Source organism: Pseudochaenichthys georgianus, chromosome 5 (assembly GCF_902827115.2).
Source record: "Pseudochaenichthys georgianus chromosome 5, fPseGeo1.2, whole genome shotgun sequence".
Taxonomy (NCBI): Eukaryota; Metazoa; Chordata; class Actinopteri; order Perciformes; family Channichthyidae; genus Pseudochaenichthys; species Pseudochaenichthys georgianus.
In genome coordinates this window covers 34,177,329-34,200,060 of record NC_047507.1, presented here as the reverse complement: position 1 = coordinate 34,200,060, position 22,732 = coordinate 34,177,329, and the positions used below count along the sequence as shown (strand labels likewise).

Here is a 22,732-nt window from a genome sequence, read left to right as displayed (position 1 = left end):
ATATGGGACAACATGTTATAACATGGAACAGATTGTAAAACCAAACAATGTACAATAGAATAAATACTGTATACAGTAATAATATATAGATAGGCCTATGTAGATATGTGTAATGAACATATTTGTGTATTATAAACACACATAAGATATCACATATTATGTATTTACCCACTGTTGATATGTATATATTTACTGTTTTTCGATTAATTATTATTCAGTTGCAACGCTGGTACTTTATCAGCTTGGGATGTGTTCTGATTATTATTATATAGTATTATTTTCATAATACAATATTTCCCCTACTTAATTAGGAAGACATGCAATGTTTCTCAACATATTTAAACTTTACTTTCCGAAATCTGAATTGTTCTTCCACTCAATGGAGCTTTTATTTCGAAGTCTTAACAGGAAGTGTTATTTTGGTGGGTAACTGCCGGGGCCGGGCAGTATAAGTAAGTCTGTGGTACTTCAGAGTTATTGCTAGCAGACTGTAGTGCCAGTTGGACAACTTGTATGTGTCCGTGCAGTCTTGTGTAACTTTCTGGCCGTTAACGGGAGCTCTGGTTGTCGTGGTTGGTGTGATGGAATTGGACAAGATGGACGAGAACGAGTGGAGGTATCACGGCGAGGGGAACAAGAGCCTGGTGGTCTCACACGTACAGGTGAGCAGCTAGCACCAAGCTAACAGAAGTTCAGATAAAAGCAGCAGGAGTGTTTGCATTTAGCTTCAACAGCACACACTTTTCTAACGTTACATGTGCTTAATCTCAGTGTCGTTGGCGATGGAAACTTTGAGCAACTATCTGGAAAAATCTGTTTATAAGTGAAGGGTGAAAGGTCAGCTGCCAGGTTTTTTTATTTAGCCATCCTCATTACCATTAGCTTGTTTGCTAGCTTAGCCGGCTAGCTAGTCAATAGTTCAAATGACTCCAACTAATAAAACAATATTAAACAGTGACAACAACGCTTAAAACAAACACTAAATATTATAAATGACATATAAAGTAATGTGCAGTTAGAGTGACTGACTGTCTAGTTTGGGAAGGGTCTTAAATGTTAGGATACTAACGAGCTACTTAAGCCGCTAGCAGCTTCCCAGTTTCTGCTGGGAGTCCGTTCTGTCTAACGGGACTTGCTGTCTGAGGCGGACCGCTGAGACTTTAAAGTTCACTTCCATGCGGGTGAATCCTGCGCGGACAGACGGACGCTGCTGTGACCCGGGCAGGGTGGGGGGACCGAGGGACAGGACGGTGGGAGAGCCTCATTCACGGAACTGGTCTGGTGATGTTGTTATTGTGCAACCGGTGACATGTTAATATAGGAGTGTGACATTACGGCAGCAGTGTTGTATTCCGCTCAGTTAACTTGTATATTGATTTATACTTTCAAGAATGTAACATTTCTCTACTGCTTGGCAATAAATAAATGATGCTGTTAACTGACTTTACATGTACGGCTGCTTGTGTTCAGACAATAATTAACAATCAAATTCTTCAGTGAGTTTTTTTAATGTATTTTATTACCAGCTAAATCAATATCTTATAACTAATATATATATTTCAGCTATAACGGAACCACATGACTAGGAGGATGATGTTCTAAACTTAGGCAACACCCAGCAGTGGTGCTATCTTTTTCTTTCTTATCATTGAAAAGAATAAAGATTTTCTGATTCCTCTGACCGCAGGTTGTGATCACTTGGAAATAAAGTTGTAGTCATACCTAAACGGTACAGTTCTACACCTTACTTTGAAACATATTAACATATTGTCCCAAAACTATTTTTGTGTTAGTGATTTTTATTTATTTATTTGAGCCCCACCCTTTTTGTCAGTTCTCTACTTTGTTGGTGCTAATACAATAAGCTGGTTTGAGGTTGAACGTGTGAGAGGAAGCAAATTCAAAATGTGGGTTTTTGGCCATTTGAATGTTTTATTTTTTCTTCTAAATGAAGTGTGTTTCTAAGGTCCCTAAACCACATCTATGTGACGGGCTATTTCAATAGCATAAGGAGAATCTTTTTCTTTGCAATGATGAGAGTATAGCACCAGAAACATTGCTGGGTATTGCTTGATTTTATAACATTATCAGATACTTATAGCATCCTTTAGTTCTGTTTCTAGCTGGATCTGAAGTCATTTAGATAATAATTGTAGATATTGAATCTTTGCACTGAACAACCAAAGTCTTGTACAATAACAACATAAATCAACCTGCATGCATATTGGTATTGCTCGCTTATTATAAACATTCCCATCCGAATTGATCTCATTGACAGTTATTACAACTTGTTACATAATAAAAACCGTTTTAAGCGTTCTGCAATTTACAGTTGTCGGTTTAGTGCTGGCATGTTGTCTTTACTTTGAGCTCTAGTTATTTACATATTATTACTTTTACATATTAAAATTCCTCTTTCTTGTTAATTATGTTGCCTTGTTTGGTTTAACAAATGTTTTTGATGCATTGGTTTGACTCTTAAGCAGGTTAGGGACACACTGCTTAGACAGGGAGGGTGTCACTGACAGCAGGAGCGAAGGACAGGAAATAGATAAATACGTGTAAAGAAACATCCTCTAATTTAAAAGAATTCAATTCAAAGTCTGAATTAGAGTAAAACTAAGTTGCCCATAGAAGTCTTAGTTTAGTTGCTCTCACTGAACATTTGACTGTTTGTAAAGTTTCGACACAATTGAGCTGTGAGGCATGTGAATACTACGGTGTAAACGGGTTCCTCGCACTACCTGATTTCTATGAGCGTTTTGGGTGCACACTCACTGCTGAAATATTTCCACAGAGTAGTTCAAAGATTCATTCATAATGTTGGAATTTAAAATGCGAGTCACCATTTGAACATTGTGCAGCTTTGTTTTTGTGAATGTCTTTCTTCTTTTTGCACAGTTACAGATCAGAATAAGACTACATTATTAATACTGTTATTATATATATCTGTACATTTCATTTCCAGAAGCTGCTTAAGATTATTCCATAAATCTTATACATAACACAATATTCTGCTTCAATACATTATTGTTTTGTGTAATGAGTAACACGATTATGACGACATTTAATATGACATCTGCCTTTTACTGCTTCTTTTGAAAAGTTTCAATAGAACATTTTAATGTCATTTTCTTCAATTAGGTACGGCCCTTTTTAAGATGATCTGTCATCATATTCCTAGGTTTATGGATTTTCTTCACTTGAAAACACCCATGTGCTGACAGACAGTCATTGTTGTGTACTGTTACCGTAAATATACTGTGTGTTGTGTTTGTAGAGTAAGTACATAGAAAGAAACACTTACTGACTTACTGTTTGTGCTGCACTGTGGGAACGCTGCATCAGTATTTTAACCCACCTCAGGAATCTCTGGGAGATGGTCCTGGATTTCCCTCAGATCTTAACCAAGCTCCTCTTCTGTTCTTGCAGCTTTCCATAGTTCTCCGCCTGCTCAAGTATCCAGCCGAGGACTCAGAAAACCCACCACAGGTAACTAAAAGTCAGAATGTGTCTCAGGTATTTTCAGAACATAAAGGATCGTCCATATTACTGCACTGGAAAAAACATCTAGATGCATATCCAAAGAAAGTTGTGGGTAACACTAAGTTTAATGTGTGCTTGTTGATTCCAATTTATTCATTGCATTGTGAACTTCTGGTATTTCAAATTTTTTATATTAAACACCCAATTTGTGTAGTGTACTGATACTGTCAGATCGAGTCTGACTTTTTATTGCATCACAGCAGCTCCATTTGCAACAAGGACAAATATAAGATCGCCGGACCTTGTATCTCTGATTTGATGGGAACAATTCATATTGGCTGTTAAGGATATGGTTGGGGTCAGAGATGCTGTTGCTGGCCAGCCTCACTATGTCGTTATGCTGATTCATAGAGTCTCTAAAGGTTGTCCAATCGTTGTGAGCTCCCATTTCCCGTCAAATTATAAAAATGTGTCCAAGATTGATCATACAGCAACTGCTCTGTTAAGTTGACGAACACGGGGCCGGTGGTGTTTCTGTAATCCTGCTGAAAACATGGGGCTGGGCAATATTGACAAATGTTATATCCCAACATGTTTTAATCAAATAAAGAACTCTGTTAAAAATGTTCCATGGCTGCACAGGGCGATCCCACACTGCACCTGAAAGCACACAACAAACTGGTTTTCTGGTAAATATGGCAGCTGGCTCTGTGGTGTGAGAGCTCATGTTTTGTTGGGGTCGGGTGGAGCAGTGGTCTGTGCGTTTGATCATCAGATAAAGGGGGCGTTGGGGAACTCCAGTTCGAAACCCGCTCCCGCCCCACTGCGTCAGGCCGTTGTGTCCTTGGGCAAGACACTTCACCCGAATTTGCTCCTGTGGGTATTGTCCACAGTAGATGACCATTACATGTATGATCTGTATGTGTAATGTGTATTTGTAAAGCGCTTTGGGAGTCATTGATAAAGCGCTATAATAAATATAAGGATTATTATTTTCCTGAGAAAAGAGGAGACATGTCAGTAATGCCTGTTGGGCTGATGGATACATGGCTGAGAGGTATATTTACCCAGGCCACATGTTTCTCCTGTCAGCACGAACTGAAGTTTAGTGTAGTGATTTAGCCTTTCAGTACATTTTAAAGCCAGTTGTTGTGTTTACTGTCGGCAGAGGATCTTACATCCTGGTCAGGTTAAAGGTATTAAGGCACAGTCCCTGATCCAAATGTAAACTACTGTGGAGCCTGCCCAACCCTGACATTCAAATGAGCTCAGACTTTCCTCACAGGGACTCGCAGTAGCTAAAGTTATCAACATTTTCCAATGCAGTTTAAGATTGTTTTACATATCTTTTTTTTTTGTGTGTGTCGACACGGCAGGACAACTGTCATTGTTTATTTAATTAATCTACGACTCTTTATACAAGGCAACTATAATAATAATTATACTACTACTAACCTAAATGTATATAGCGCCTTTAAGGGGACCCAAGGTCAGTCACCTTAAATAAAGTTTGGAGGGTTGCTCTACTTCTGAAAAAAAAAAGGCATGGCCAGTTTTACAAACCAGTGAACTGGTGAACTACCTAACCTCTTTATTTATTCATGATTTCAGTATGGACAAAATATGTGTGTATATATATATATAAAATGTATACTTGAGTGCTATTTGGACGTTTTGTACTTTTGTTTACATTTTATGCTACTTTATTATAACCCTACAACTTTCAGAGACAAATGTCCAACTTTTTAATCTCATTTATTTCACATTTATAAAAACACTTGATAATCTTATATAATGCAGTACTTGACTTCAAATCAACCCAGTGTTTCACGAAGTACCCAACATTGTCAAAACAACACAATTGAAATGCTCTTGCATGTATTTGTTAGTGATGAAACAGGATAATATAATAATATATAACTGAAAAGTTCCGCTCTACATAATACTTCTGCACCTTTTTACTTTATAAACATTTAGTTTCAGGACTTTTACTTTTATTGGAGTATTTTAAGACCATAGTATTGCTACTTGAACTTAAGTAAAGGATCCGAGTACTTTTTAATCCTCTGCATCAGCTAATACCGTTTAAATAAGTACAACACGATGTATCAAGCCTGTGATCAGGATCCAGTCTAGAAAGGAAATGAGTTCTTCATGGGACCATGCTACACCCTTCCACCAGTTTCCCCCCAATCCTGCTAAAAAACAATGCAAACAAACGGGACCTATTTCATTGAGGCGATGAGCTGAACAATTTGAATAAATGAAAGAATTGCAGCATTGTCCCAGAGCTCAGACGACTTCCACAATGTAAGAGAGAACAGAGTCCAATAGTGATCAGCTCTGTGCGGCTGGTCATCCACAATCACATGTTTGTGAAAACGGATGATAAGTGAGGAGACGTCCTGATCCGCACAGTGCCCCAGAGATGTGACATGCTGCCCTGACAACAAGTCTCAGACCAGGTTCTAACTTGTAATTGACCTGCCGGTGTGTTTTCCTGCAGACGGTGGAGCAGGCCTTCAGGCAGGTGCAGAACATTGTTGACTTCAGCTCCAACGTGATGAGCTGCCTGCTGGGAGAGAAGTTCGTCCACAGCGGGGTATGACGCTGTTCAGAATCCAATACTAACCTACTGCAGAATGACGTCTTTCAGCAAATGTCCAAACTTTTGCTGAGACTGACCCCTACAAATGTGCAATATTGGAGATTTTAAACTTGTGAATATCTCACTGTCTGAAAAGACGCAATGCATTGTGGGGCAGTTGAACTAATGTCCAGTAAAATAGATTAGATTAGATTTATTGATGCAAAATTGTGAAATGGTTTTATTACAGCAGCATTATAACAAGGCATTCTGAACATTATTATTCCCTTTTGGAATAAATGCTCCCATGAGAGCTGGGCCATAAACCAGACTTCCAGCAGCAGACATTTTACAACAATAAGTTACAGTGTGGATGTCCGGAGGCTTTAAGCACATGAACAACATTCCCTGGGTCAGCTGGTGCTTGACTTTAGATTTAATTACATGATGAATGTTCAACAGCTCCATTTATTTGTCTGTTTTAAAATTGCGCTGTCAACACAATTCTATTAATTTGTGTGAAATATTGTACAGAGCCACTGCTAACAAATCACTGGTTTTTATACAGACGAAAACGGAACCGAGATCATAAACTTTAACATTATAATAACTTTTAGTAATAAAAGGGATTGTGCTAATTTCTTTACAGGAAGTGGTCAAACTGCCACTAGAGTTTGTTCGACAGCTGTCAATCAAAGTTCAACATCAAAGACCAGGTACAAATATTTGTATTAATATTTCTATGGCAACTGGTATTGAAATATGTTAAAGGGATATACCACTCTCATATCTACACAGTGCATCCTGGTGAATACAAAGACATTCAGGTTTACTTACACAACATGCCTCTCTTTGTGTCAGCGTGGCGCTGTGATAAGGTGATGGACATCTACAGCGGCTGTGCCCTCTGTCTGCCCAACCTGACCTCTCCAACCCTCCACCAGCCAACACACACTCCTACACTCTGCATCGAGATCAAGGTACACTCACTCACTCACTCACTCACTCACTCACTCACTCACTCTCTCTCTCTCTCTCTCTCACTCTCACTCTCACTCTCACTCTCACTCTCACTCTCACTCTCACTCTCTCTCTCTTCTTGTTTGAAGGCATGCCATTTGTTCCTCCCTTTCTTTACTATTGGCACTGCAGTGTTTCATAAAAGAAGAAAACAAAATTCAAACAAGTGATGAAAAAAGAAGTATACACAAAAACAAAGTTTAATTAAATGTTAAATAATATTGTTGTTTTAGCCTGGTTTCAGTGTTATCACTCAATCAAGCTGAGGCTCTTGTTAAACATAATGTTGCCCCCGCTTAAAAGCAACCACATCTTCAGATATTTACCCTATAAATAATTGTCACTCAGAAAATATCCCGTGAATGTGCCTAGTGTGAGTGTGCTACTCAGCTGCTGTTTTTGTGTTTGTTTCTAGCCTAAATGTGGTTTCCTGCCGTACTCCAAACATGTCAGCCAAGATATCAAGACCAAAGTGTGCCGCTTCTGCATGCACCAACACTACAAGGTAACTACAGCTGTGTTCCAGTACAACGACACACACTACAGCGCAGCACCTCCTCATTTGTAATGGTTGCTGAACGTCACTTTCACAGACATCGCCGGAGGCATTTCATTTCAGCTGCTAACATCAAATCTGTCAGTTAGTTGGCGACAGACTGAAGTACACTTGTCCGTGTTCTTCCTGCGGCAGGGGTAATTGAGCAAAGATTGTTAAAGAGGAAAGACCCTTCACCTCAGTGTTTTACTCCTACCATTACATCGGTCCTTACTGAAAGGAATAACATATATTATTTAACCAATTTCGGTCTTTACTGCGTTTGATGTCATTAACCGTCACATGGTTTTCTCTCTGCGCGTCCCTTAAGTGTAGAGGGCCGAGAGAGAAGCCATTCAAAGCCACACCAGTCTCCTACCAGTTGTAGCCCTCTCTACTTGGGTGTGTGTGTGTGTGTGTGTATATATCCAACACTGGGAAATTGTTTTGTCACAGCAGCATTATGACAGTATGTAGAAGAATTACAATAAAAAAACATCAACAATATCCATACATGTTCTCAGTAGAAAATACATATATTCAGAGGAGTATATACACACTATTAAATTAGAATACTCTACTATATATTTAGTAGCTTGATATATTCGTGTAAATTGTGTTTATCTTCTCTGTTACGATCATCCTGGGCGCAAGTGTGAAATTCAACGGTGGTGTTCCTTCTAGGCTAATTTAAGCAGTGTCAAATGACAATGTATGGCACTATTAGCTAATAGTGGTGACTAGCCCAGCTCGACCAACAGGTCTCTCCGCCCCCTGGGGAACAATGCCGTCTGTAAGAGTGGGGTGGGTGTTTCTGTTGCAACAACTCAGACAGTCGTTGTCGTCTTTAGTCGCAAACGTCAGCCTAACTTTCCTTAAATCATATCAACAATTTAAACGTATAGACCTAATAGTTTTGAATCTGGAATTTCAGTTTTGGGATCAATTAGCTTATGAAAATAAGTTGTGCCATATGTTATGTTCGACAGCGGCTTCAGTTCAATGTCCCCTTTTAATCAATAATTAGATATAACACTGTTGATTGGATGCCCAAGATTGAGGATGGCGATCTGGGCCAAAAGAGTACAGGGCCACACTTTGTTGCTGTTTCTAATACTTCCATCACTCCTAATATTCCTCCCTTCGTCACTTTGTATCCTCTCTCTCTCTGCAGGTGGCCATGGGGACGTGGAAGAAACGCAGTCGGTACTGTCCTCTCGATCTGTTCTCAGGGTGAGATGGCCACACCAACACTACTGCACTTACAATATGATCAGTAATACTGTATTTAACAATAACCCATCATCAGTGTTTTGCAGCTAAACTTGATGTTCTCTGGTTTCTCTCGTGTTGTTCAGGAACAGACAGAGAATGCACTTTGCCATCAGACAACTGATAGACGAACCTCAGAACAACTTGAAAATCTTCAAGGTGAGACGCAACAACAACAACCAGGGTTGGACTGGTTTAATAAATAGTGATTGTAATAGGTGCCACCATTCGGTATCGCACTTCATTAAGCAGGGGCTCCTGAGTGGAACATCATTAGTCAGAGCTCCATTTCAGGCACTGTTTCTAGTACACACATATTTACAGAAATGTAAACTCCTTCCTGTGGCCAGCCTCAGGAGTCAACTGGTGACCTTTTTCAAGATGCTGAAAATGTAACCACTAAGATAATCTGTTTTTGTCTTTGAAGCAAAGCTGTGACAAATATTCTGAGAAGTGTGTGTGTGTGTTTGTCAGGGGGGTCGGTGTATATTCAGCAGTATGGACGGCATTGAAGACTCGATGGACCTGAACTCTCTGCTGCATCATCTCAGACCGTACTTCCAGTACGGAAACAACCGAATCAACAGTCACATGACCAGCAAAGCTCTCCTGACCGACCTCATCCAGGTATCACCAACACACAAATATATCTGCTCATTTTCAGGTTCATATTTGTATTTCTTGTCTCTCCTGTGACATGTCTCCGTGCTTTAATGTTCAAAAAGACCTTTATTGTTCTCATACTGCCTGTGCTGCAGCATTTCTTTTCACCCTCTGTCTGAAACCAGAGCCCAGTCTGCTCTGATTGGTTAGCTGGCCGGCTCTGTTGTGATTGGTCAACCGCTTAGAGATGTCCCGCCCCATGGCTTATCACACAGGCCTTCCGCTTAAAATAAGAACCTTTCACCAAAGTATAGATGTTAGAAGTGGACTTCCTTTGTCCAGTCTTATTTTTTTATTTTAATACTTTTTCGGGCCTTTATCAAGTGAAAGTGTTGGAAGGGGGAGACGGCGGGAATGACGATTCAGAAATGGTCCAAGGGTGGAATGGATCCCAGGTCCTTTGCATGGGGGCCGAGCCCCAGTACATGGGCCCCCAGCTCTAGAGACTGATCTGTCCGACTGCCCTAACAGTCTTTGACTGAGTGAAGTCTCTACCGTCAGACACTCACAGGGCTCTCTCGCTTCCTTCAGGTCGTGGTGAACGCCCTGCTGAGTGCTGGAGGAGGAGATGGAGGCGTGGGGACGGACAGACGAGGAGAAGGACGGAGCTTCTGTGAAGCGAGTCTGTTCAACAAGGAGAGGAGTCGCCACGGTGAGAACCTGCTGCTGGTTTCTGTCTTTAAACAGTTTAGACAGTGATCGCCTACAGCTCAAAGGGTCTGTAGGCTGAATACATGTCATCTACTAGCACACAATGTGCACTGTTGGATCAAACATTATCAGCACTCATTTATTTATTATCCTTATTAGAGCTGCAGAAAATGATCACTGTTTTGAAATATTATTAAACGCTAAAAGTAATTTATTATTTTCTGGTTCCAACTTTTACTTCTTTGCCTCGTAAACTGACTATTTCTTATGTTTTTCTTTTCTTGTAGTTAAAAATGATTTGACTGAAAATACGTGACCTTTTTTCTCTTCACTAGAAACCGATTGAAACACACCCGGACATAAATCAACAAGCGAACATTTTTAACACAATTGAAAAACAAAAAGAGTTTGTATGAGCAAGCTTTGCACGATATATATCTTGTTTCTGGTGTAAATTGTAGCTCCGTGGTCCAGTCCAACAGATTTGGGCCTCTCCTCTCTTACAAAGGTTTTTCTTGTGCAGCATCCTCCCTCCGAAGTGTTTGAGCTATGAAAGAAGCACTTGTTCCTTTTTTTAAACGCAAACATTTTGCCCATAACATCTGAATCTAATCACTCTGACCTGAAGAAGTGGATGAGAGCTAAAAGATGACCTCTCTGTCCGTGTTGTTCTCAGGCTCTCAGGGTTCACCCAGCGACAGTGTTTTGTACAGAGTTCGTCAGACGCAGATGTTGGACACTTTGGACATCGAAGGTCTTTACCCTCTGTACCGCCGCGTGGAGCAGCACCTGCAGGACTTCCCCAAGGAGAGGTAATGCACATCAGAAGAAAGCCATAGTGACGGTGTCTATTCAGATAGCGGTCTGGTCTCTTGCCTCACCTTCTTCCTGTCTCTGCTCAGAACTCGTCTTCAGATGGACGGGCCGTACAACGAGGCCTTCCTGGAGAAGCTGCATAAATGTCCCAGTGAGGACGACGGCTCTCTGGAGTACGCCGTCTCCAAGGTGAGGCGGAGAGCTGAACCTTGATCAGGTTCTCAGTGAAAGTCCAGCTCTCCATGTGGAGCAATTCTCCCAAAGTCAGCTGGAGCATTAGTCACTGGCTTGATCAACAATACATAACACTTTTTTGAAATAGAAAAAAATTCAAACTTACACGTTTCATGCAACAAAGTGTTTTTATGCTTCACGCTTATTTTTCAAAAAGGTGCACGCATAAGTATGAGGGTGGTGACAATCACAAACAATTTCTTCACTACGTTAAAGCAATGTACTACATGTGTAAGGGTTTTATCTTTGTCTTATTACCTTGACCAGACGCTTCAGTGTTGCAAGAATGTTGTCATCATGCAAGCCTGATTCTGATTTGACCTTTGTGTTTTCAGCAGAGGGAGAATGTCCCTGAAGAGAAACCCTTTGGCTCAGTGATGATATTGCAGTTCCAAGTCACAAAACACTGTTTATTAAAGAGTGAGACCTTTCTCACTAATAGCGTCACCAATTAAGGTCATGCAGAGACAGTTGAAGCGTTTTTCTGACTCATTAACGGCTACTTGTAATTCATTTGTTATTTTCTGTGAATCTGTTTCTGAATGGGGAAGTTTTCCTGCTGAACACCCACAGGTCTAACTAGAGTGTTACCTGCCCTGTGTTTTCACTTCAGGTTCATCAGTACCGAGTTGCCATGACAGCCAAGGACAGCCAAATCATGGTTGCCCTGGTGCCCAGCTGTGAGGAAGAAGAGGACGATGAAGGGTGAGGGTTGAGCTCTGTTGATCACTTCCGAGTGTCATTAACTGTCAGGGGACTGGTGAGAACTAGCCGGATGGTCACAGATGACCTCAGCTGACTGGGGTGCCCTCTGAATGGAAACAGATTCTCACCAAAGTATGATTTACATCATGTCGGCTGCTGTCCTCTTCTGCCACAGGGATTGAAGAAGTATTCAGATATAGTACTACAGTTAAATTAGTAATACAAAATGCATGAATACACTTTTACAAATAAAAGTCCTTGGTAAATACAGAAGTATTAGAATCAAACTATACTGATGGTACAAAGTAAAACACTAGCCTTTTTCAAAATACTACTACTTATTAGTAGTATTAAGAGATGAATCAGTGTAATGATGCCGCTGATACAAGGGGGCGATTTGAACAAACCTTTATACTGCTGGGTTTCCTAATCTATCATTTGATTTTGATTGACTAAACTACTCATGTTGTTACATATTGTAGGTAAATACAAGTTTAGAAACATAGAATAAATTACAATTTTGACACTTATAATTGACGTGTATCTTTTAATATGAGTGCTGCACTAAACAGCTTTACCAGTTGGTGTCAAGTCCTTCAGGTTTTTGACCTGGTCCAGTGATTTAGCCTGACTTGATAGGCTAGAGGGCAACAGAGGACGCTTTGTACAACTCAAATGTGTTCTTTTTGTCTTTATTTATTCAAGACAGCTCCAAGAATTGATCAGGTTGAAAACCTTCAAAGGACAAACAAAAGTTAGCTCACATGCTACACAAATTACAAACATTTTGCAGGTCTCACTGCATTCTCAATAATAACAATAATAGCACCACAAACTATGTTTTAATTAAAAAGGATAAATTGTTACTTTAAAACCACATCATTAACTTAAATGAATTAATAAGAGTGTTTATCTCCACTTGGAAACAAGCACCAGAGAAAACCTCATCTGAACACCTGCGCCGTCTAAATCACACAGAAATCAAACGGCGCACAGGCAGACCGCGCTGCGTAAAAAACACAGCTGATTGCGCAACAGCACTCTCGCAAAGTGCGACAACAGATCAAGTACATAAACACAAACATACCAACGGCGTCTCCGGAGCCTCACACACACTGGCGCCTGGTTCTCTCTCCGTGGCTTTGAGAACAAGAGACCGGCCATCACAAACAACACCCCTTTTGTAGCCGTGTTGCCGGAAGCGGCATTCATATTTTTTTTACAGCTCGCTTCTGAAAAGTAGCCCACGCTATCAAAATAAACAAATACCCTCTCCTGGTATTGAACAATACTATAATAATAATAATACTCTAAATGAAGACACATAATTATTTATTAGTCCGTTTTTCACAGATATTATATATTGACTTTCGTCTCGACACCTCCCACTTGAGCTCCTGGTTTCTAACCCAAGGAGCTCACACCACTCTTCACCTTCAAATCACGCCTGTTCTTCCACAGGAAGTAAGATGACAAGGCGCCTGACATCTCTATGAAGAATAGTGGCAGGGATCCTGCTTGGATGTCCCTTGTACCCTCCACAGACTTTATTCTTCATAACAGAGACTGGGAAGCTGGGAGAGGTTCTCACATTTACATCCCTTACGATGCCTTCTCCACCAGTATTTACACTGACCACTCTGGCCAGTTTGTAATGTCCTCTCAGGGCCTTTTGGTCAGCCAGCCACACCACATCTCCCACTGCAACATCTCGATTCCTTGTGTGCCATATTACTTCCAACTTTGATTCTGCCCTAGGCTGGTCCTTAATCTCCAGCCACTTCCTTGCAGCTCTCCACACCCAGGCTATGACACCGACACATTTTTGAAGGCTGCAGAATCTTTTCACCTCCACAGGATCCTTCACTGTCTTTCCTGTGAGATTTCTGGTAGGAGTCTGCTTGGCTCTAGGTTTCTCCCATTGGCTCTTCCTTTGTCTGTTTCCTTGTGGGTCTTCTAGCCCATCTCTTTGCTTTATCTTGGCTTGAGCTTGTGTTATGGCTGCTGAGAATGCCTTCCTCTGGAGCTTGTCCACACTCTCTCTGGCTTGCGCTGCCACCTCTCCAGCTGATCTTATTGGCCACTCCTCCACTCTGTACCCAATTCCCAGGGCTTTGTTGTCCTCCTCTCTCATCTGATTTGGGAGGATGAGAGTTTTACTTGCAGCTGTTGCTTTTTCTCCTCCCAGGAGCGCTGCTGCAGTTTCTTGCCTCCCACTTTGACCAGACCGGACCCCTGGTTTGAGGCATAAGCCACCAGCTCTTTCCACCATTTTGTGCTCTTGGGCTTTATCTAAAGCTTGCCACTCAGGCTCCTGCTTCAGCTGTTTTCCTGTACTCAGGACTGTGCCCTCCACAGCACATTTGTTGTTGGGGAGAGAAGTGGGGTCTTCAGTCAGAGATATTTTGCATCTCAGTGTGGTGATGCAATATGAGAATCCTGCCTGACGTAGGTTAGGCCTGCCTTTATTGTATCAAGCTCTCTCTCCTCCGCCAGGGTCATCTCTTTACCTCCTGGTTGGCAATTTCCACACCGACATCCTCCACACTTAGGCTCACAGGCTGCTCCAGTGCTGTCCCACCTCCACCATTCCAGGAACTCACGATTAGTTGCAGCTGTGACCTTTACTTCAGTCATATCTTCCTTCTGCAACTGTGCTGGTTTGTCTTTTGGAAGCTTTCTCTCCTCATACCTGACTGCAGCTGTTCTCATGGAGCGAGCAAAGTGTGTGTTGGACCTGTGTGCCGCCACCTCAATCGCCTCAAACAGTTCTGGGTGTGCGCCGCCTACTGTTTTTCCCAGTGGACTTTCCCACAAACCAAGGTCTCCAACCACCTTCACTCTTTGTGGAGCAAGTCTTCCTTCCCTGTGGCTTATGAGGAGCTCAACTTCTTCTGGCCTCTTTAATTCTTTGGGCTTGACCTCTGGGAAGAACTTCTGCAGTTTTTCAGGACTGATGACTTTATGAACTTTGGCGATCTCCTCTAGGCCATAGCAGACAAGTCATGTGCGTTCTCTGTCCCTTTAGGAGTCTTGACTTCTTCTGGCCTGTTTAATTTGTCGGGCTTGACCTCTGGGAAGAACCTCTGCAGTTTTTTCGCTGCAATCCTGTGTGCGGTAACAAATTCAACTTGCCTCATCTCAAGTCTATTTCTTTTTGCTTTGAGGTCCTTGACTCTGCCAGCTAGATCTGATTTCGCCATCATGGGTATCCAGCACTCCCAAGCTGTCATCACTCTGGTGGCCTCCTTCATCCGCCTCTCTAGAATGGTCAGGAGCACCCCGTAGCCTTCCAGGTAGGTTCCTTGCACAGGCACATTCCCAGCTTGTTCACTGACTTCTTCTGCTTCCTCAATTGCAGTGATGAGCTCATACTGGCCATATCTGGACCACAGGTTATCTCGAATAAGGCCTCTCACCTCTTCCATTCTGGCTTCAGCCTCCTCTGCAGTCCTTTCACCGTCGGCCTCTTCCCGCTTTGCAAGAACTTCTTCCTTTCCTTCGGCCTTTTGAGCGTCTGCCTGTAACCCAGCCATGCAGTCATCATTTGCTTCAAGAACCTTTCTTAATCCCTCCTTCAGCTTGGTGAATTCCTCCCTTAGCTCTGCTTCGACCATTCTACCTGCTTCTCTGTTGAGATAGTTGGCCTGCCTGGTGAAGTTGCTTTTTGCACTTGTTCTTGCTTTCTTGAGCTCTATAACCATCTTCCCCAGGATTTCTTCCGCCATTTTGAGCTAATGGAAGTCCACAGTTTCCCCTTCTCTGCGTCAACAGCTTTCTCTGGACGTCTGAAGCCTTTTATCCTCTGGCCCAGGCTGCTCCGCTTGGTTTTCAACTGTGGTCCTTCAGGTTTTTGACCTGGTCCAGTGATTTAGCCTGACTTGATAGGCTAGAGGGCAACAGAGGACGCTTTGTACAACTCAAATGTGTTCTTTTTGTCTTTATTTATTCAAGACAGCTCCAAGAATTGATCAGGTTGAAAACCTTCAAAGGACAAACAAAAGTTAGCTCACATGCTACACAAATTACAAACATTTTGCAGGTCTCACTGCATTCTCAATAATAACAATAATAGCACCACAAACTATGTTTTAATTAAAAAGGATAAATTGTTACTTTAAAACCACATCATTAACTTAAATGAATTAAGAGTGTTTATCTCCACTTGGAAACAAGCACCAGAGAAAACCTCATCTGAACACCTGCGCCGTCTAAATCACACAGAAATCAAACGGAGCACAGGCAGACCGCGCTGCGTAAAAAACACAGCTGATTGCGCAACAGCACTCTCGCAAAGTGCGACAACAGATCAAGTACATAAACACAAACATACCAACGGCGTCTCCGGAGCCTCACACACACTGTCGCCTGGTTCTCTCTCCGTGGCTTTGAGAACAAGAGACCGGCCATCACAAACAACACCCCTTTTTGTAGCCGTGTTGCCGGAAGCGGCATTCATATATTTTTTTTTTTACAGCTCGCTTCTGAAAAGTAGCCCACGCTATCAAAATAAACAAATACCCTCTCCTGGTATTGAACAATACTATAATAATACTCTAAATGAAGACACATAATTATTTATTAGTCCGTTTTTCACAGATATTATATATTGACTTTCGTCTCGACAGTTGGGATAGACACACTATTATATTTGTTAATGATAAAACAATAACTGATAATTGTCAACTAACAGTTTTAAATGGAGATTTACCATCATCAAACTGGTCCCCGAAGGCTACTGACATTTATATCATTTTATACATTTTGAAAATGGATTCTTAAAGGTGGGGTAGGTAAGTTTGAGAAACCGGCTCGAGATACACTTTTTGTTATATTCCATGGAATGCTCTTTACGTCCCGATAGCAATGAATATCTTAAGTGCTTTGACAAATTGATTAAATTGTGATACATGTTTCTAAATGATGCCGAAGTAACAACATACTGATACCGGTTAGTAAAAAGAAAACCATGAATTAATCCTTTGACAAGTCTGCAGACAGACGGCAGGCGAAAAACCTTTAAAAAAAAGTTAGTTTTCTGAATGGAGATTGGATCGACCAGGCTAAGCTAACGTTGTATATGCTCACTCCACACTCATAACAACGGCCTACAGACATAAATAAACCAGCGACTATTCGCCATGACAGACAGTCTGTGGTTTGTTCTTGTTTAACTTCTGTACAGTTTCTGAACAGATATGAGGAGCTGTGATCTCTGTGTGCTAACTGCTAACGGCTGATGTTGTCTGGTTGAACGTCAGTAACGGCAGGCTGAGATCCTCACCGCTGATTGGCTACCGCGAGAACGCGCTACGTGAATTTGACGCTCGAGTTGAAAAAATTGAACTCTCGCGATTGACGCGGCACCGTTCAATCGCGTGATTCGCGCCGCGTCCACCGCTTCATGCGCGCCGTTGGCGCAAATTCGCGTCTCTGCATTGACTTTACATGTAATCGCGCCGCCCCCAAAACATCGCATCGCGTCCGGTCTGAACGCAGCATAAGGAAGTGGCAGATTTTGTCCAGCTGTGTATTTTCAAATTCTAGCGCACTCGAGCTGGTTTCTCAAACGTACCTACCCCACCTTTAATAAAAAAGGGTAATGCATTTTTTTTTTAAAGCATATTCATTGTATACTGTTTTATATAATTGTAAACTGAATGTGTTTGGGTCTTTTTTAACACCATAAAGTATAAATGCATGGATAGTGAGAATGATTGTTGTTTCTAGCCTTCATGTAGCATCCACTACAGAGCGATTTGAACGGTAGGATTGTACAGTTTTTCTGAATCGGGGTGTAGTACCTGATGGAGTCCAGCATATTTCAACTGAAACATAACTTCCTGTGTTTTCCTCCAGTCTCCCCGGTCAGAGGCAGCACAGGGACTTCCTCGCCTCCAGACCTCCCGCCTTCTCTTACTCCGTCTCCATCTTGGATCTGGACCCTAAGCCGTTCGACAACATCCCCCGCCAGCTGCGGCTGGACCAGAATATAGTCTCCTGCTACCTGAGGAGTAGCTGTGCCTTGCCAAAGGGCGCTCTGCCCTCGCACTCTGGCATCTTCACTGCTGCAGAGAGGGAGGACTGCACGCTGCTCTTCCACCCCGTGTGAACGCCCGATAAGACAGACGACCCTGAAGACTAACCGACACTGCTGCTTCACACGGAGACGCCATGTTGATGCAGAGGTCTGAAATCACTTTAGACCACAGCTGTTAATCTGGAAAACTTTACTGCAACACTTTCTGTTTACTCGGCTCATGTTAAGCAACGTTGTAATCTCCAGGAAGTCACCACTAACTCACCAAACAGTTTAAGCGACTTCCGGATATTTCTGTTACTGATTCTGGAGTTTTTTTTCTCCAGAAACTTCTGGATCCTGTCAGGAGGGGAATCTGAAATTTCTCTGTTCTGTCATGATTCATATTTATTAGAAAACTTACAGGGGGCTTCGTTTTTTTTCCCACTTTGGTGACAAAGGGTTCGGATCAGCCTCCTGACGGGGCTTTTACAGTTGTCATGAGAACAACATGATAGTTTACGTTCCCCATGGCAACATTCTGAGAAAGAAGAGGAGAGTTAAAGCGATGGAGAGCAAATCAGGTAGTTGACTACGTATGATGTCATTTCCTGAATGTAGGCGGGGCCTCTGGTCGAGGCAGAGCCAATATGAATGTCCAGGTTGAACTGTAGCATCACAAAGTGCTGCAGGGATGTTTTTTTTTTTAGGCCAACCCAGAAGTTAACCATTGCATGGTTCCCTCGTCAAAAGGCCAATAGGATGTTTCCATTGGCTTTTATATTATTGCACAAAATAAGCTATGTGGTTAAAAATGTTAAGTTCAGCAGGATAACTTTCACTTTCAATTTATGAATTCTTAAAGAAAAATGCAATCTGCAGACGTTTGCACATTTTAACAAAAGCCTTAACCCTTTGTGTGATAAATCTACAAGTACAAACACCATCTCCAGTCCCATTGAGCCACTTTTTAGCAACCGCCTTTTTTAAATGTATTAATAGGACGGGTAAAATTGCCAATATTCACCAGTGAAGTATTAATTTACACATCCAATGTTGATGAACAAAAAGTGTAAATCTCTTAAACTCTTAACCACAGACCTTATTTTGGGCATCAGACCTAAACATATTCATCAAATCCATTGACTTTAAGATGAGGGAACCAGCAACTCACTTCCTGGTTTTCAGATTCATTACTGTTGCTCCATGGTAACAGAAGCACTGGTTACCATGGCTACAGCCACAGGGGAAGCGGCTGAGAGGTTTCAGTCCTGCGCTGGACTCATAACAGTTTTCAGTCCAACTCCTCTCTCCGACCCCCTTTTTTATTGGAGAGGTGATGCGTTAACTGGCTGTATTGAAAACCTTCATGAAGCCGGTGGGAGGAGGAGCGTCGCCTCACCTCCATGTTTGTTGTTTCCTTTGACTCCTTTTGTTGGCGGCTAGCTAATATGTTCTTTAATCACGCATTTGTGCCGCAATGTTTTGGGAGTTGAGTGTCATTAAAGGGTCAGTTCACCCACATGTAATCACAACTTGGGTGAGATCAGTTTTAGTTGTCCAGGAGATTTCCCCCTTTACTGCAAAAGAATGAAGATTATGATTCTCACAGCTTTTTATGAATCACTTAATCGGTGTCATTGATAATCTTAGGTACTGGAGACAGTTTTTACACACTAACATGATTAATCCCAAGGAAAATAGTTTGAATAAAACTAGAACAGTTTCGTTTTGTGGTGAAGGCCGAAATCTTAATCTCATGTGAACCTGGACAAATAAAAGAACACTGCACGGAGAGAAGAGAGAAACACTCTTTATAGGGTACACCTGTACGATATCAGCCCTGTTATACTTTTATGAAACCTAACGGTTATTCTTTGAGGTTAAACTGCTGCATTTTCCATGAGAGCTGCAATGATAAGTTTGATACATTCGTTTTTTACATCCAAAATGCAGTAAGAGCCGATCACATGTGGTAATTTTCTGGTTTATATTTAAGTGAATATATTTCAAGCTTTCCCCTGAAAAACATGGCATTTTAAGAAAGTTGGATATTTCTCACCATTTCATAGAGCCCAAATTTGGCAGATTAATAGATAATGGTAACAATAATTAGCTGTAGTCTTTTATTTGAGTGTACATATTGAATTCATTTGGGTGAACTGACCTCTGACCTCCCAGCTCTTGTACTGTTCTTCAAACGAAGATGTTTGTGTCCAGCTGCCGTTTTGACTTTAAACCTCTTTTTGTGTTTGAGAAAAAGCACATTATGTTTTAACTCTTTGTTGGAAAAAAACCAGCAAATAAGTAATTTGTCTAACACTCCTGTGTTTAGTTACCTGGTGATGTAGCTTTGCGAAGGTACGGTTGCATTACACTTCTGTGCTGCTGATATTTCCATCATCTCTTATTCACAATTTGAGCAGAAATTATAACCACAAATGTGCTATTTGGGGGCAGACTCACCGGTCAGAATTCACCTTTTGACCTGTGCGCTGACAGTGGGCCAGAAACACGGATGTAATGTGACCGTACGCTTGCAGAGCAGGAAGTGGAGCAGAGGACGGTAAAGCTGCTGGCTAACAGTTTCCTTCACGCTGCTACTCTGCTGGTTTTTGTGCCATAAGTGGCTTGTTGTGCGTTCGTCCATGTGCCTAAATGTTCTGGTAGGACTGGAGTGTGGGGGGGGAGGGGGGGGATGGTGCTGGTGGTGTGACTTTGTTACAGGTTGCGTCCACACACAGCGAAACAAATCTGTTAGTTTGTTCACACTGACATCAGATCAGTTCTGCTGTGGACGCAGCCGTGGACTCTCAATACCTCAAACTCCTGACGACCCGAAACCAAGCTCAACAGGGTCGTCTGATGTTTGCAAAATGATGCGTTCAGGGGCGCTGGGAGGTTTCTGAGGGCATGTTGATGACTTCACAGGGAGATGAGACTTAAGCGGCTGAGTGCTGATGTTTGTGTTCAGATTATCTCGGGTCTCCTGGTGATGTCACCGCCCTCTCCAACCAGCAGCGCTCGGGGAGGCTTGAAAATAAACTGGTAACACTTGACTTCAGTTCCTAGTTACAGGGTCCAACCTCCAACGCCTCCATCAGCCAATCACACATCTGAAACAAATCACACTACAAGACTGAAACTTCAGACGGAAGAAAAACACTCCTTTTAACATCACTGTGACATGGAGCAGAAATTCAGTTTAATCCAGACACTAAAACGGTTTAAAACACATGTCATTCAGAGTTGCCTTCAACACTTCTTTTTCTAGAGGCTTTGATTTTTAACCAATCACATAACCCCTTATTGTTTAACTCCTCCGATGGTTGTCGGAGGAGTTACAGTTGGAGAGTGGACCGCAGTGAACTGAACCAACCACTGATCGTTCCAACTGTTGAACTGAAGATGCAGCATGACGGGAACGCAGAGGCTCATGGGAGTTAAGAGTGAAGAGGGCGGGATGTTTCTCGAAATGAAACTTGATGCTATTTTAATTGGATTCATTTTGAAACTTCAAAACCATATAACAAATATACAAACTTTATGCCAAAGCATCTGATCACAACAGATAATTGTTATGATCTTGTCAGTGTGATTGTGAGAAAAAGGAGCCACAGTTTGTGTCTCTTACCAGCCAACGACTAGAGTGTCCCCGTTATGAGATTGCCAACCATTTTCATAATCGATGAATGCAAAAACTCTAACTCAAATATAGTGTTCCTATTTTATATCATATTAAACTGATATATTATTGCTTTGTGAAAAGAAGAAAAACATCTTAGGTTTTGAGAAACGGGGACAGAATAGTTGTTTAAATCTTCTGACGTTGACCAAACAATCTAGAAAATAATTAGCAAATATGACTGACAGGTTGGGTAGGTCAGAATTATTTAGTTTGATATATCAGAACTTTGAGATAAAAGGTTTTTAATTTGTGAACTGTAATTTTAGTTTCCGTAGCATAAATATAGACATATCAATTTCAGCTACCATATTAGCGTGCTTGAGAACCCTCAACTATGCTTCAAATCTCTGTTATTTTGGGTTTCTTCTGTCAGGAATAACAACACCAAGATACCAAACAGACACAAACTGGGGCTCGAGAGCGTCGAGCTGCTATATTGCAGAATATTTTCCTTCTTAGATTACGGAAGAGTTTTTGATGCAGGTGAGCTGCTGTGTGATTGGCCGGCTGCCTCCGCCTGCTGCCTGAGCGTCGCCTGCAGACTCATCACCGCACTGTGATACTTACAGACTTCTAATAACTGCGTGTGTGTGTAAATAGCTGAGAGAAGAAAAACTATTTGAAAATACAAAGGCACCACGGCTGTCTTGCATTTTGTATTTAAATTATTTATTTTTGTAGATTTTGACCAATGAGCTTGGCTATTACAACTGTCACAGTCGAGCTCTTTCTATTGAATAAAGATTTCTAAGGGACTAAAACATTGCTGAGTGTGCGTTTACTTATTTGTATTTACATATAAACGGTTCTTGTAGGTATAACAGAAGAAAGATGTCATTGTGTTGAGTGAGTTATGTGTCCGGTGAAAGGCTGACCGCCATGATGACGGCCTCTATGGCGGCTTCAGGTCCCAGAACCCTCAGCAGGCTCTGGAAGGCCTCCGCAGCGCCCCCTACCACCTGAGAGGGAAACAGCTTCAGGGCTGAAGAGAGACGCAGGGGGAGAAAAATGATGTCATAAAAAGTCAGTTTGCATTTAATGATTTGCCAACACTTT

At 41.8% G+C, this 22,732-nt stretch overlaps 2 protein-coding genes across 5 annotated transcripts in view; one reads left to right on the top strand and one right to left on the bottom strand.

Annotated features, from left to right (window-relative positions):
• Positions 1-443: 443 nt before the first annotated feature.
• On the top strand, positions 444-22,439 carry ippk (inositol 1,3,4,5,6-pentakisphosphate 2-kinase). The gene is made up of 14 exons (XM_034082280.2): positions 444-662; positions 3,433-3,492; positions 5,993-6,088; positions 6,723-6,789; positions 6,935-7,053; positions 7,509-7,598; positions 8,803-8,861; positions 8,987-9,059; positions 9,375-9,527; positions 10,095-10,215; positions 10,891-11,026; positions 11,117-11,219; positions 11,878-11,969; positions 17,829-22,439. The coding sequence occupies exons 1-14, from the start codon at positions 582-584 to the stop codon at positions 18,079-18,081; spliced, it is 1,503 nt and encodes a 500-aa protein (XP_033938171.1). The 5' UTR covers positions 444-581; the 3' UTR covers positions 18,082-22,439.
• The window catches only part of cenpp (centromere protein P), a 139,407-nt gene continuing 137,846 nt past the window's right edge, over positions 21,172-22,732 (bottom strand). For all 4 annotated transcript variants that reach the window (XM_034082284.2, XM_071203211.1, XM_034082285.2 and 1 more), the window contains exon 9: positions 21,172-22,658. In XM_034082284.2, coding sequence (XP_033938175.1) covers positions 22,528-22,658 — 131 coding nt within the window. In that variant the 3' untranslated portion in view covers positions 21,172-22,527. The remainder of the gene's footprint in view (positions 22,659-22,732) is intronic.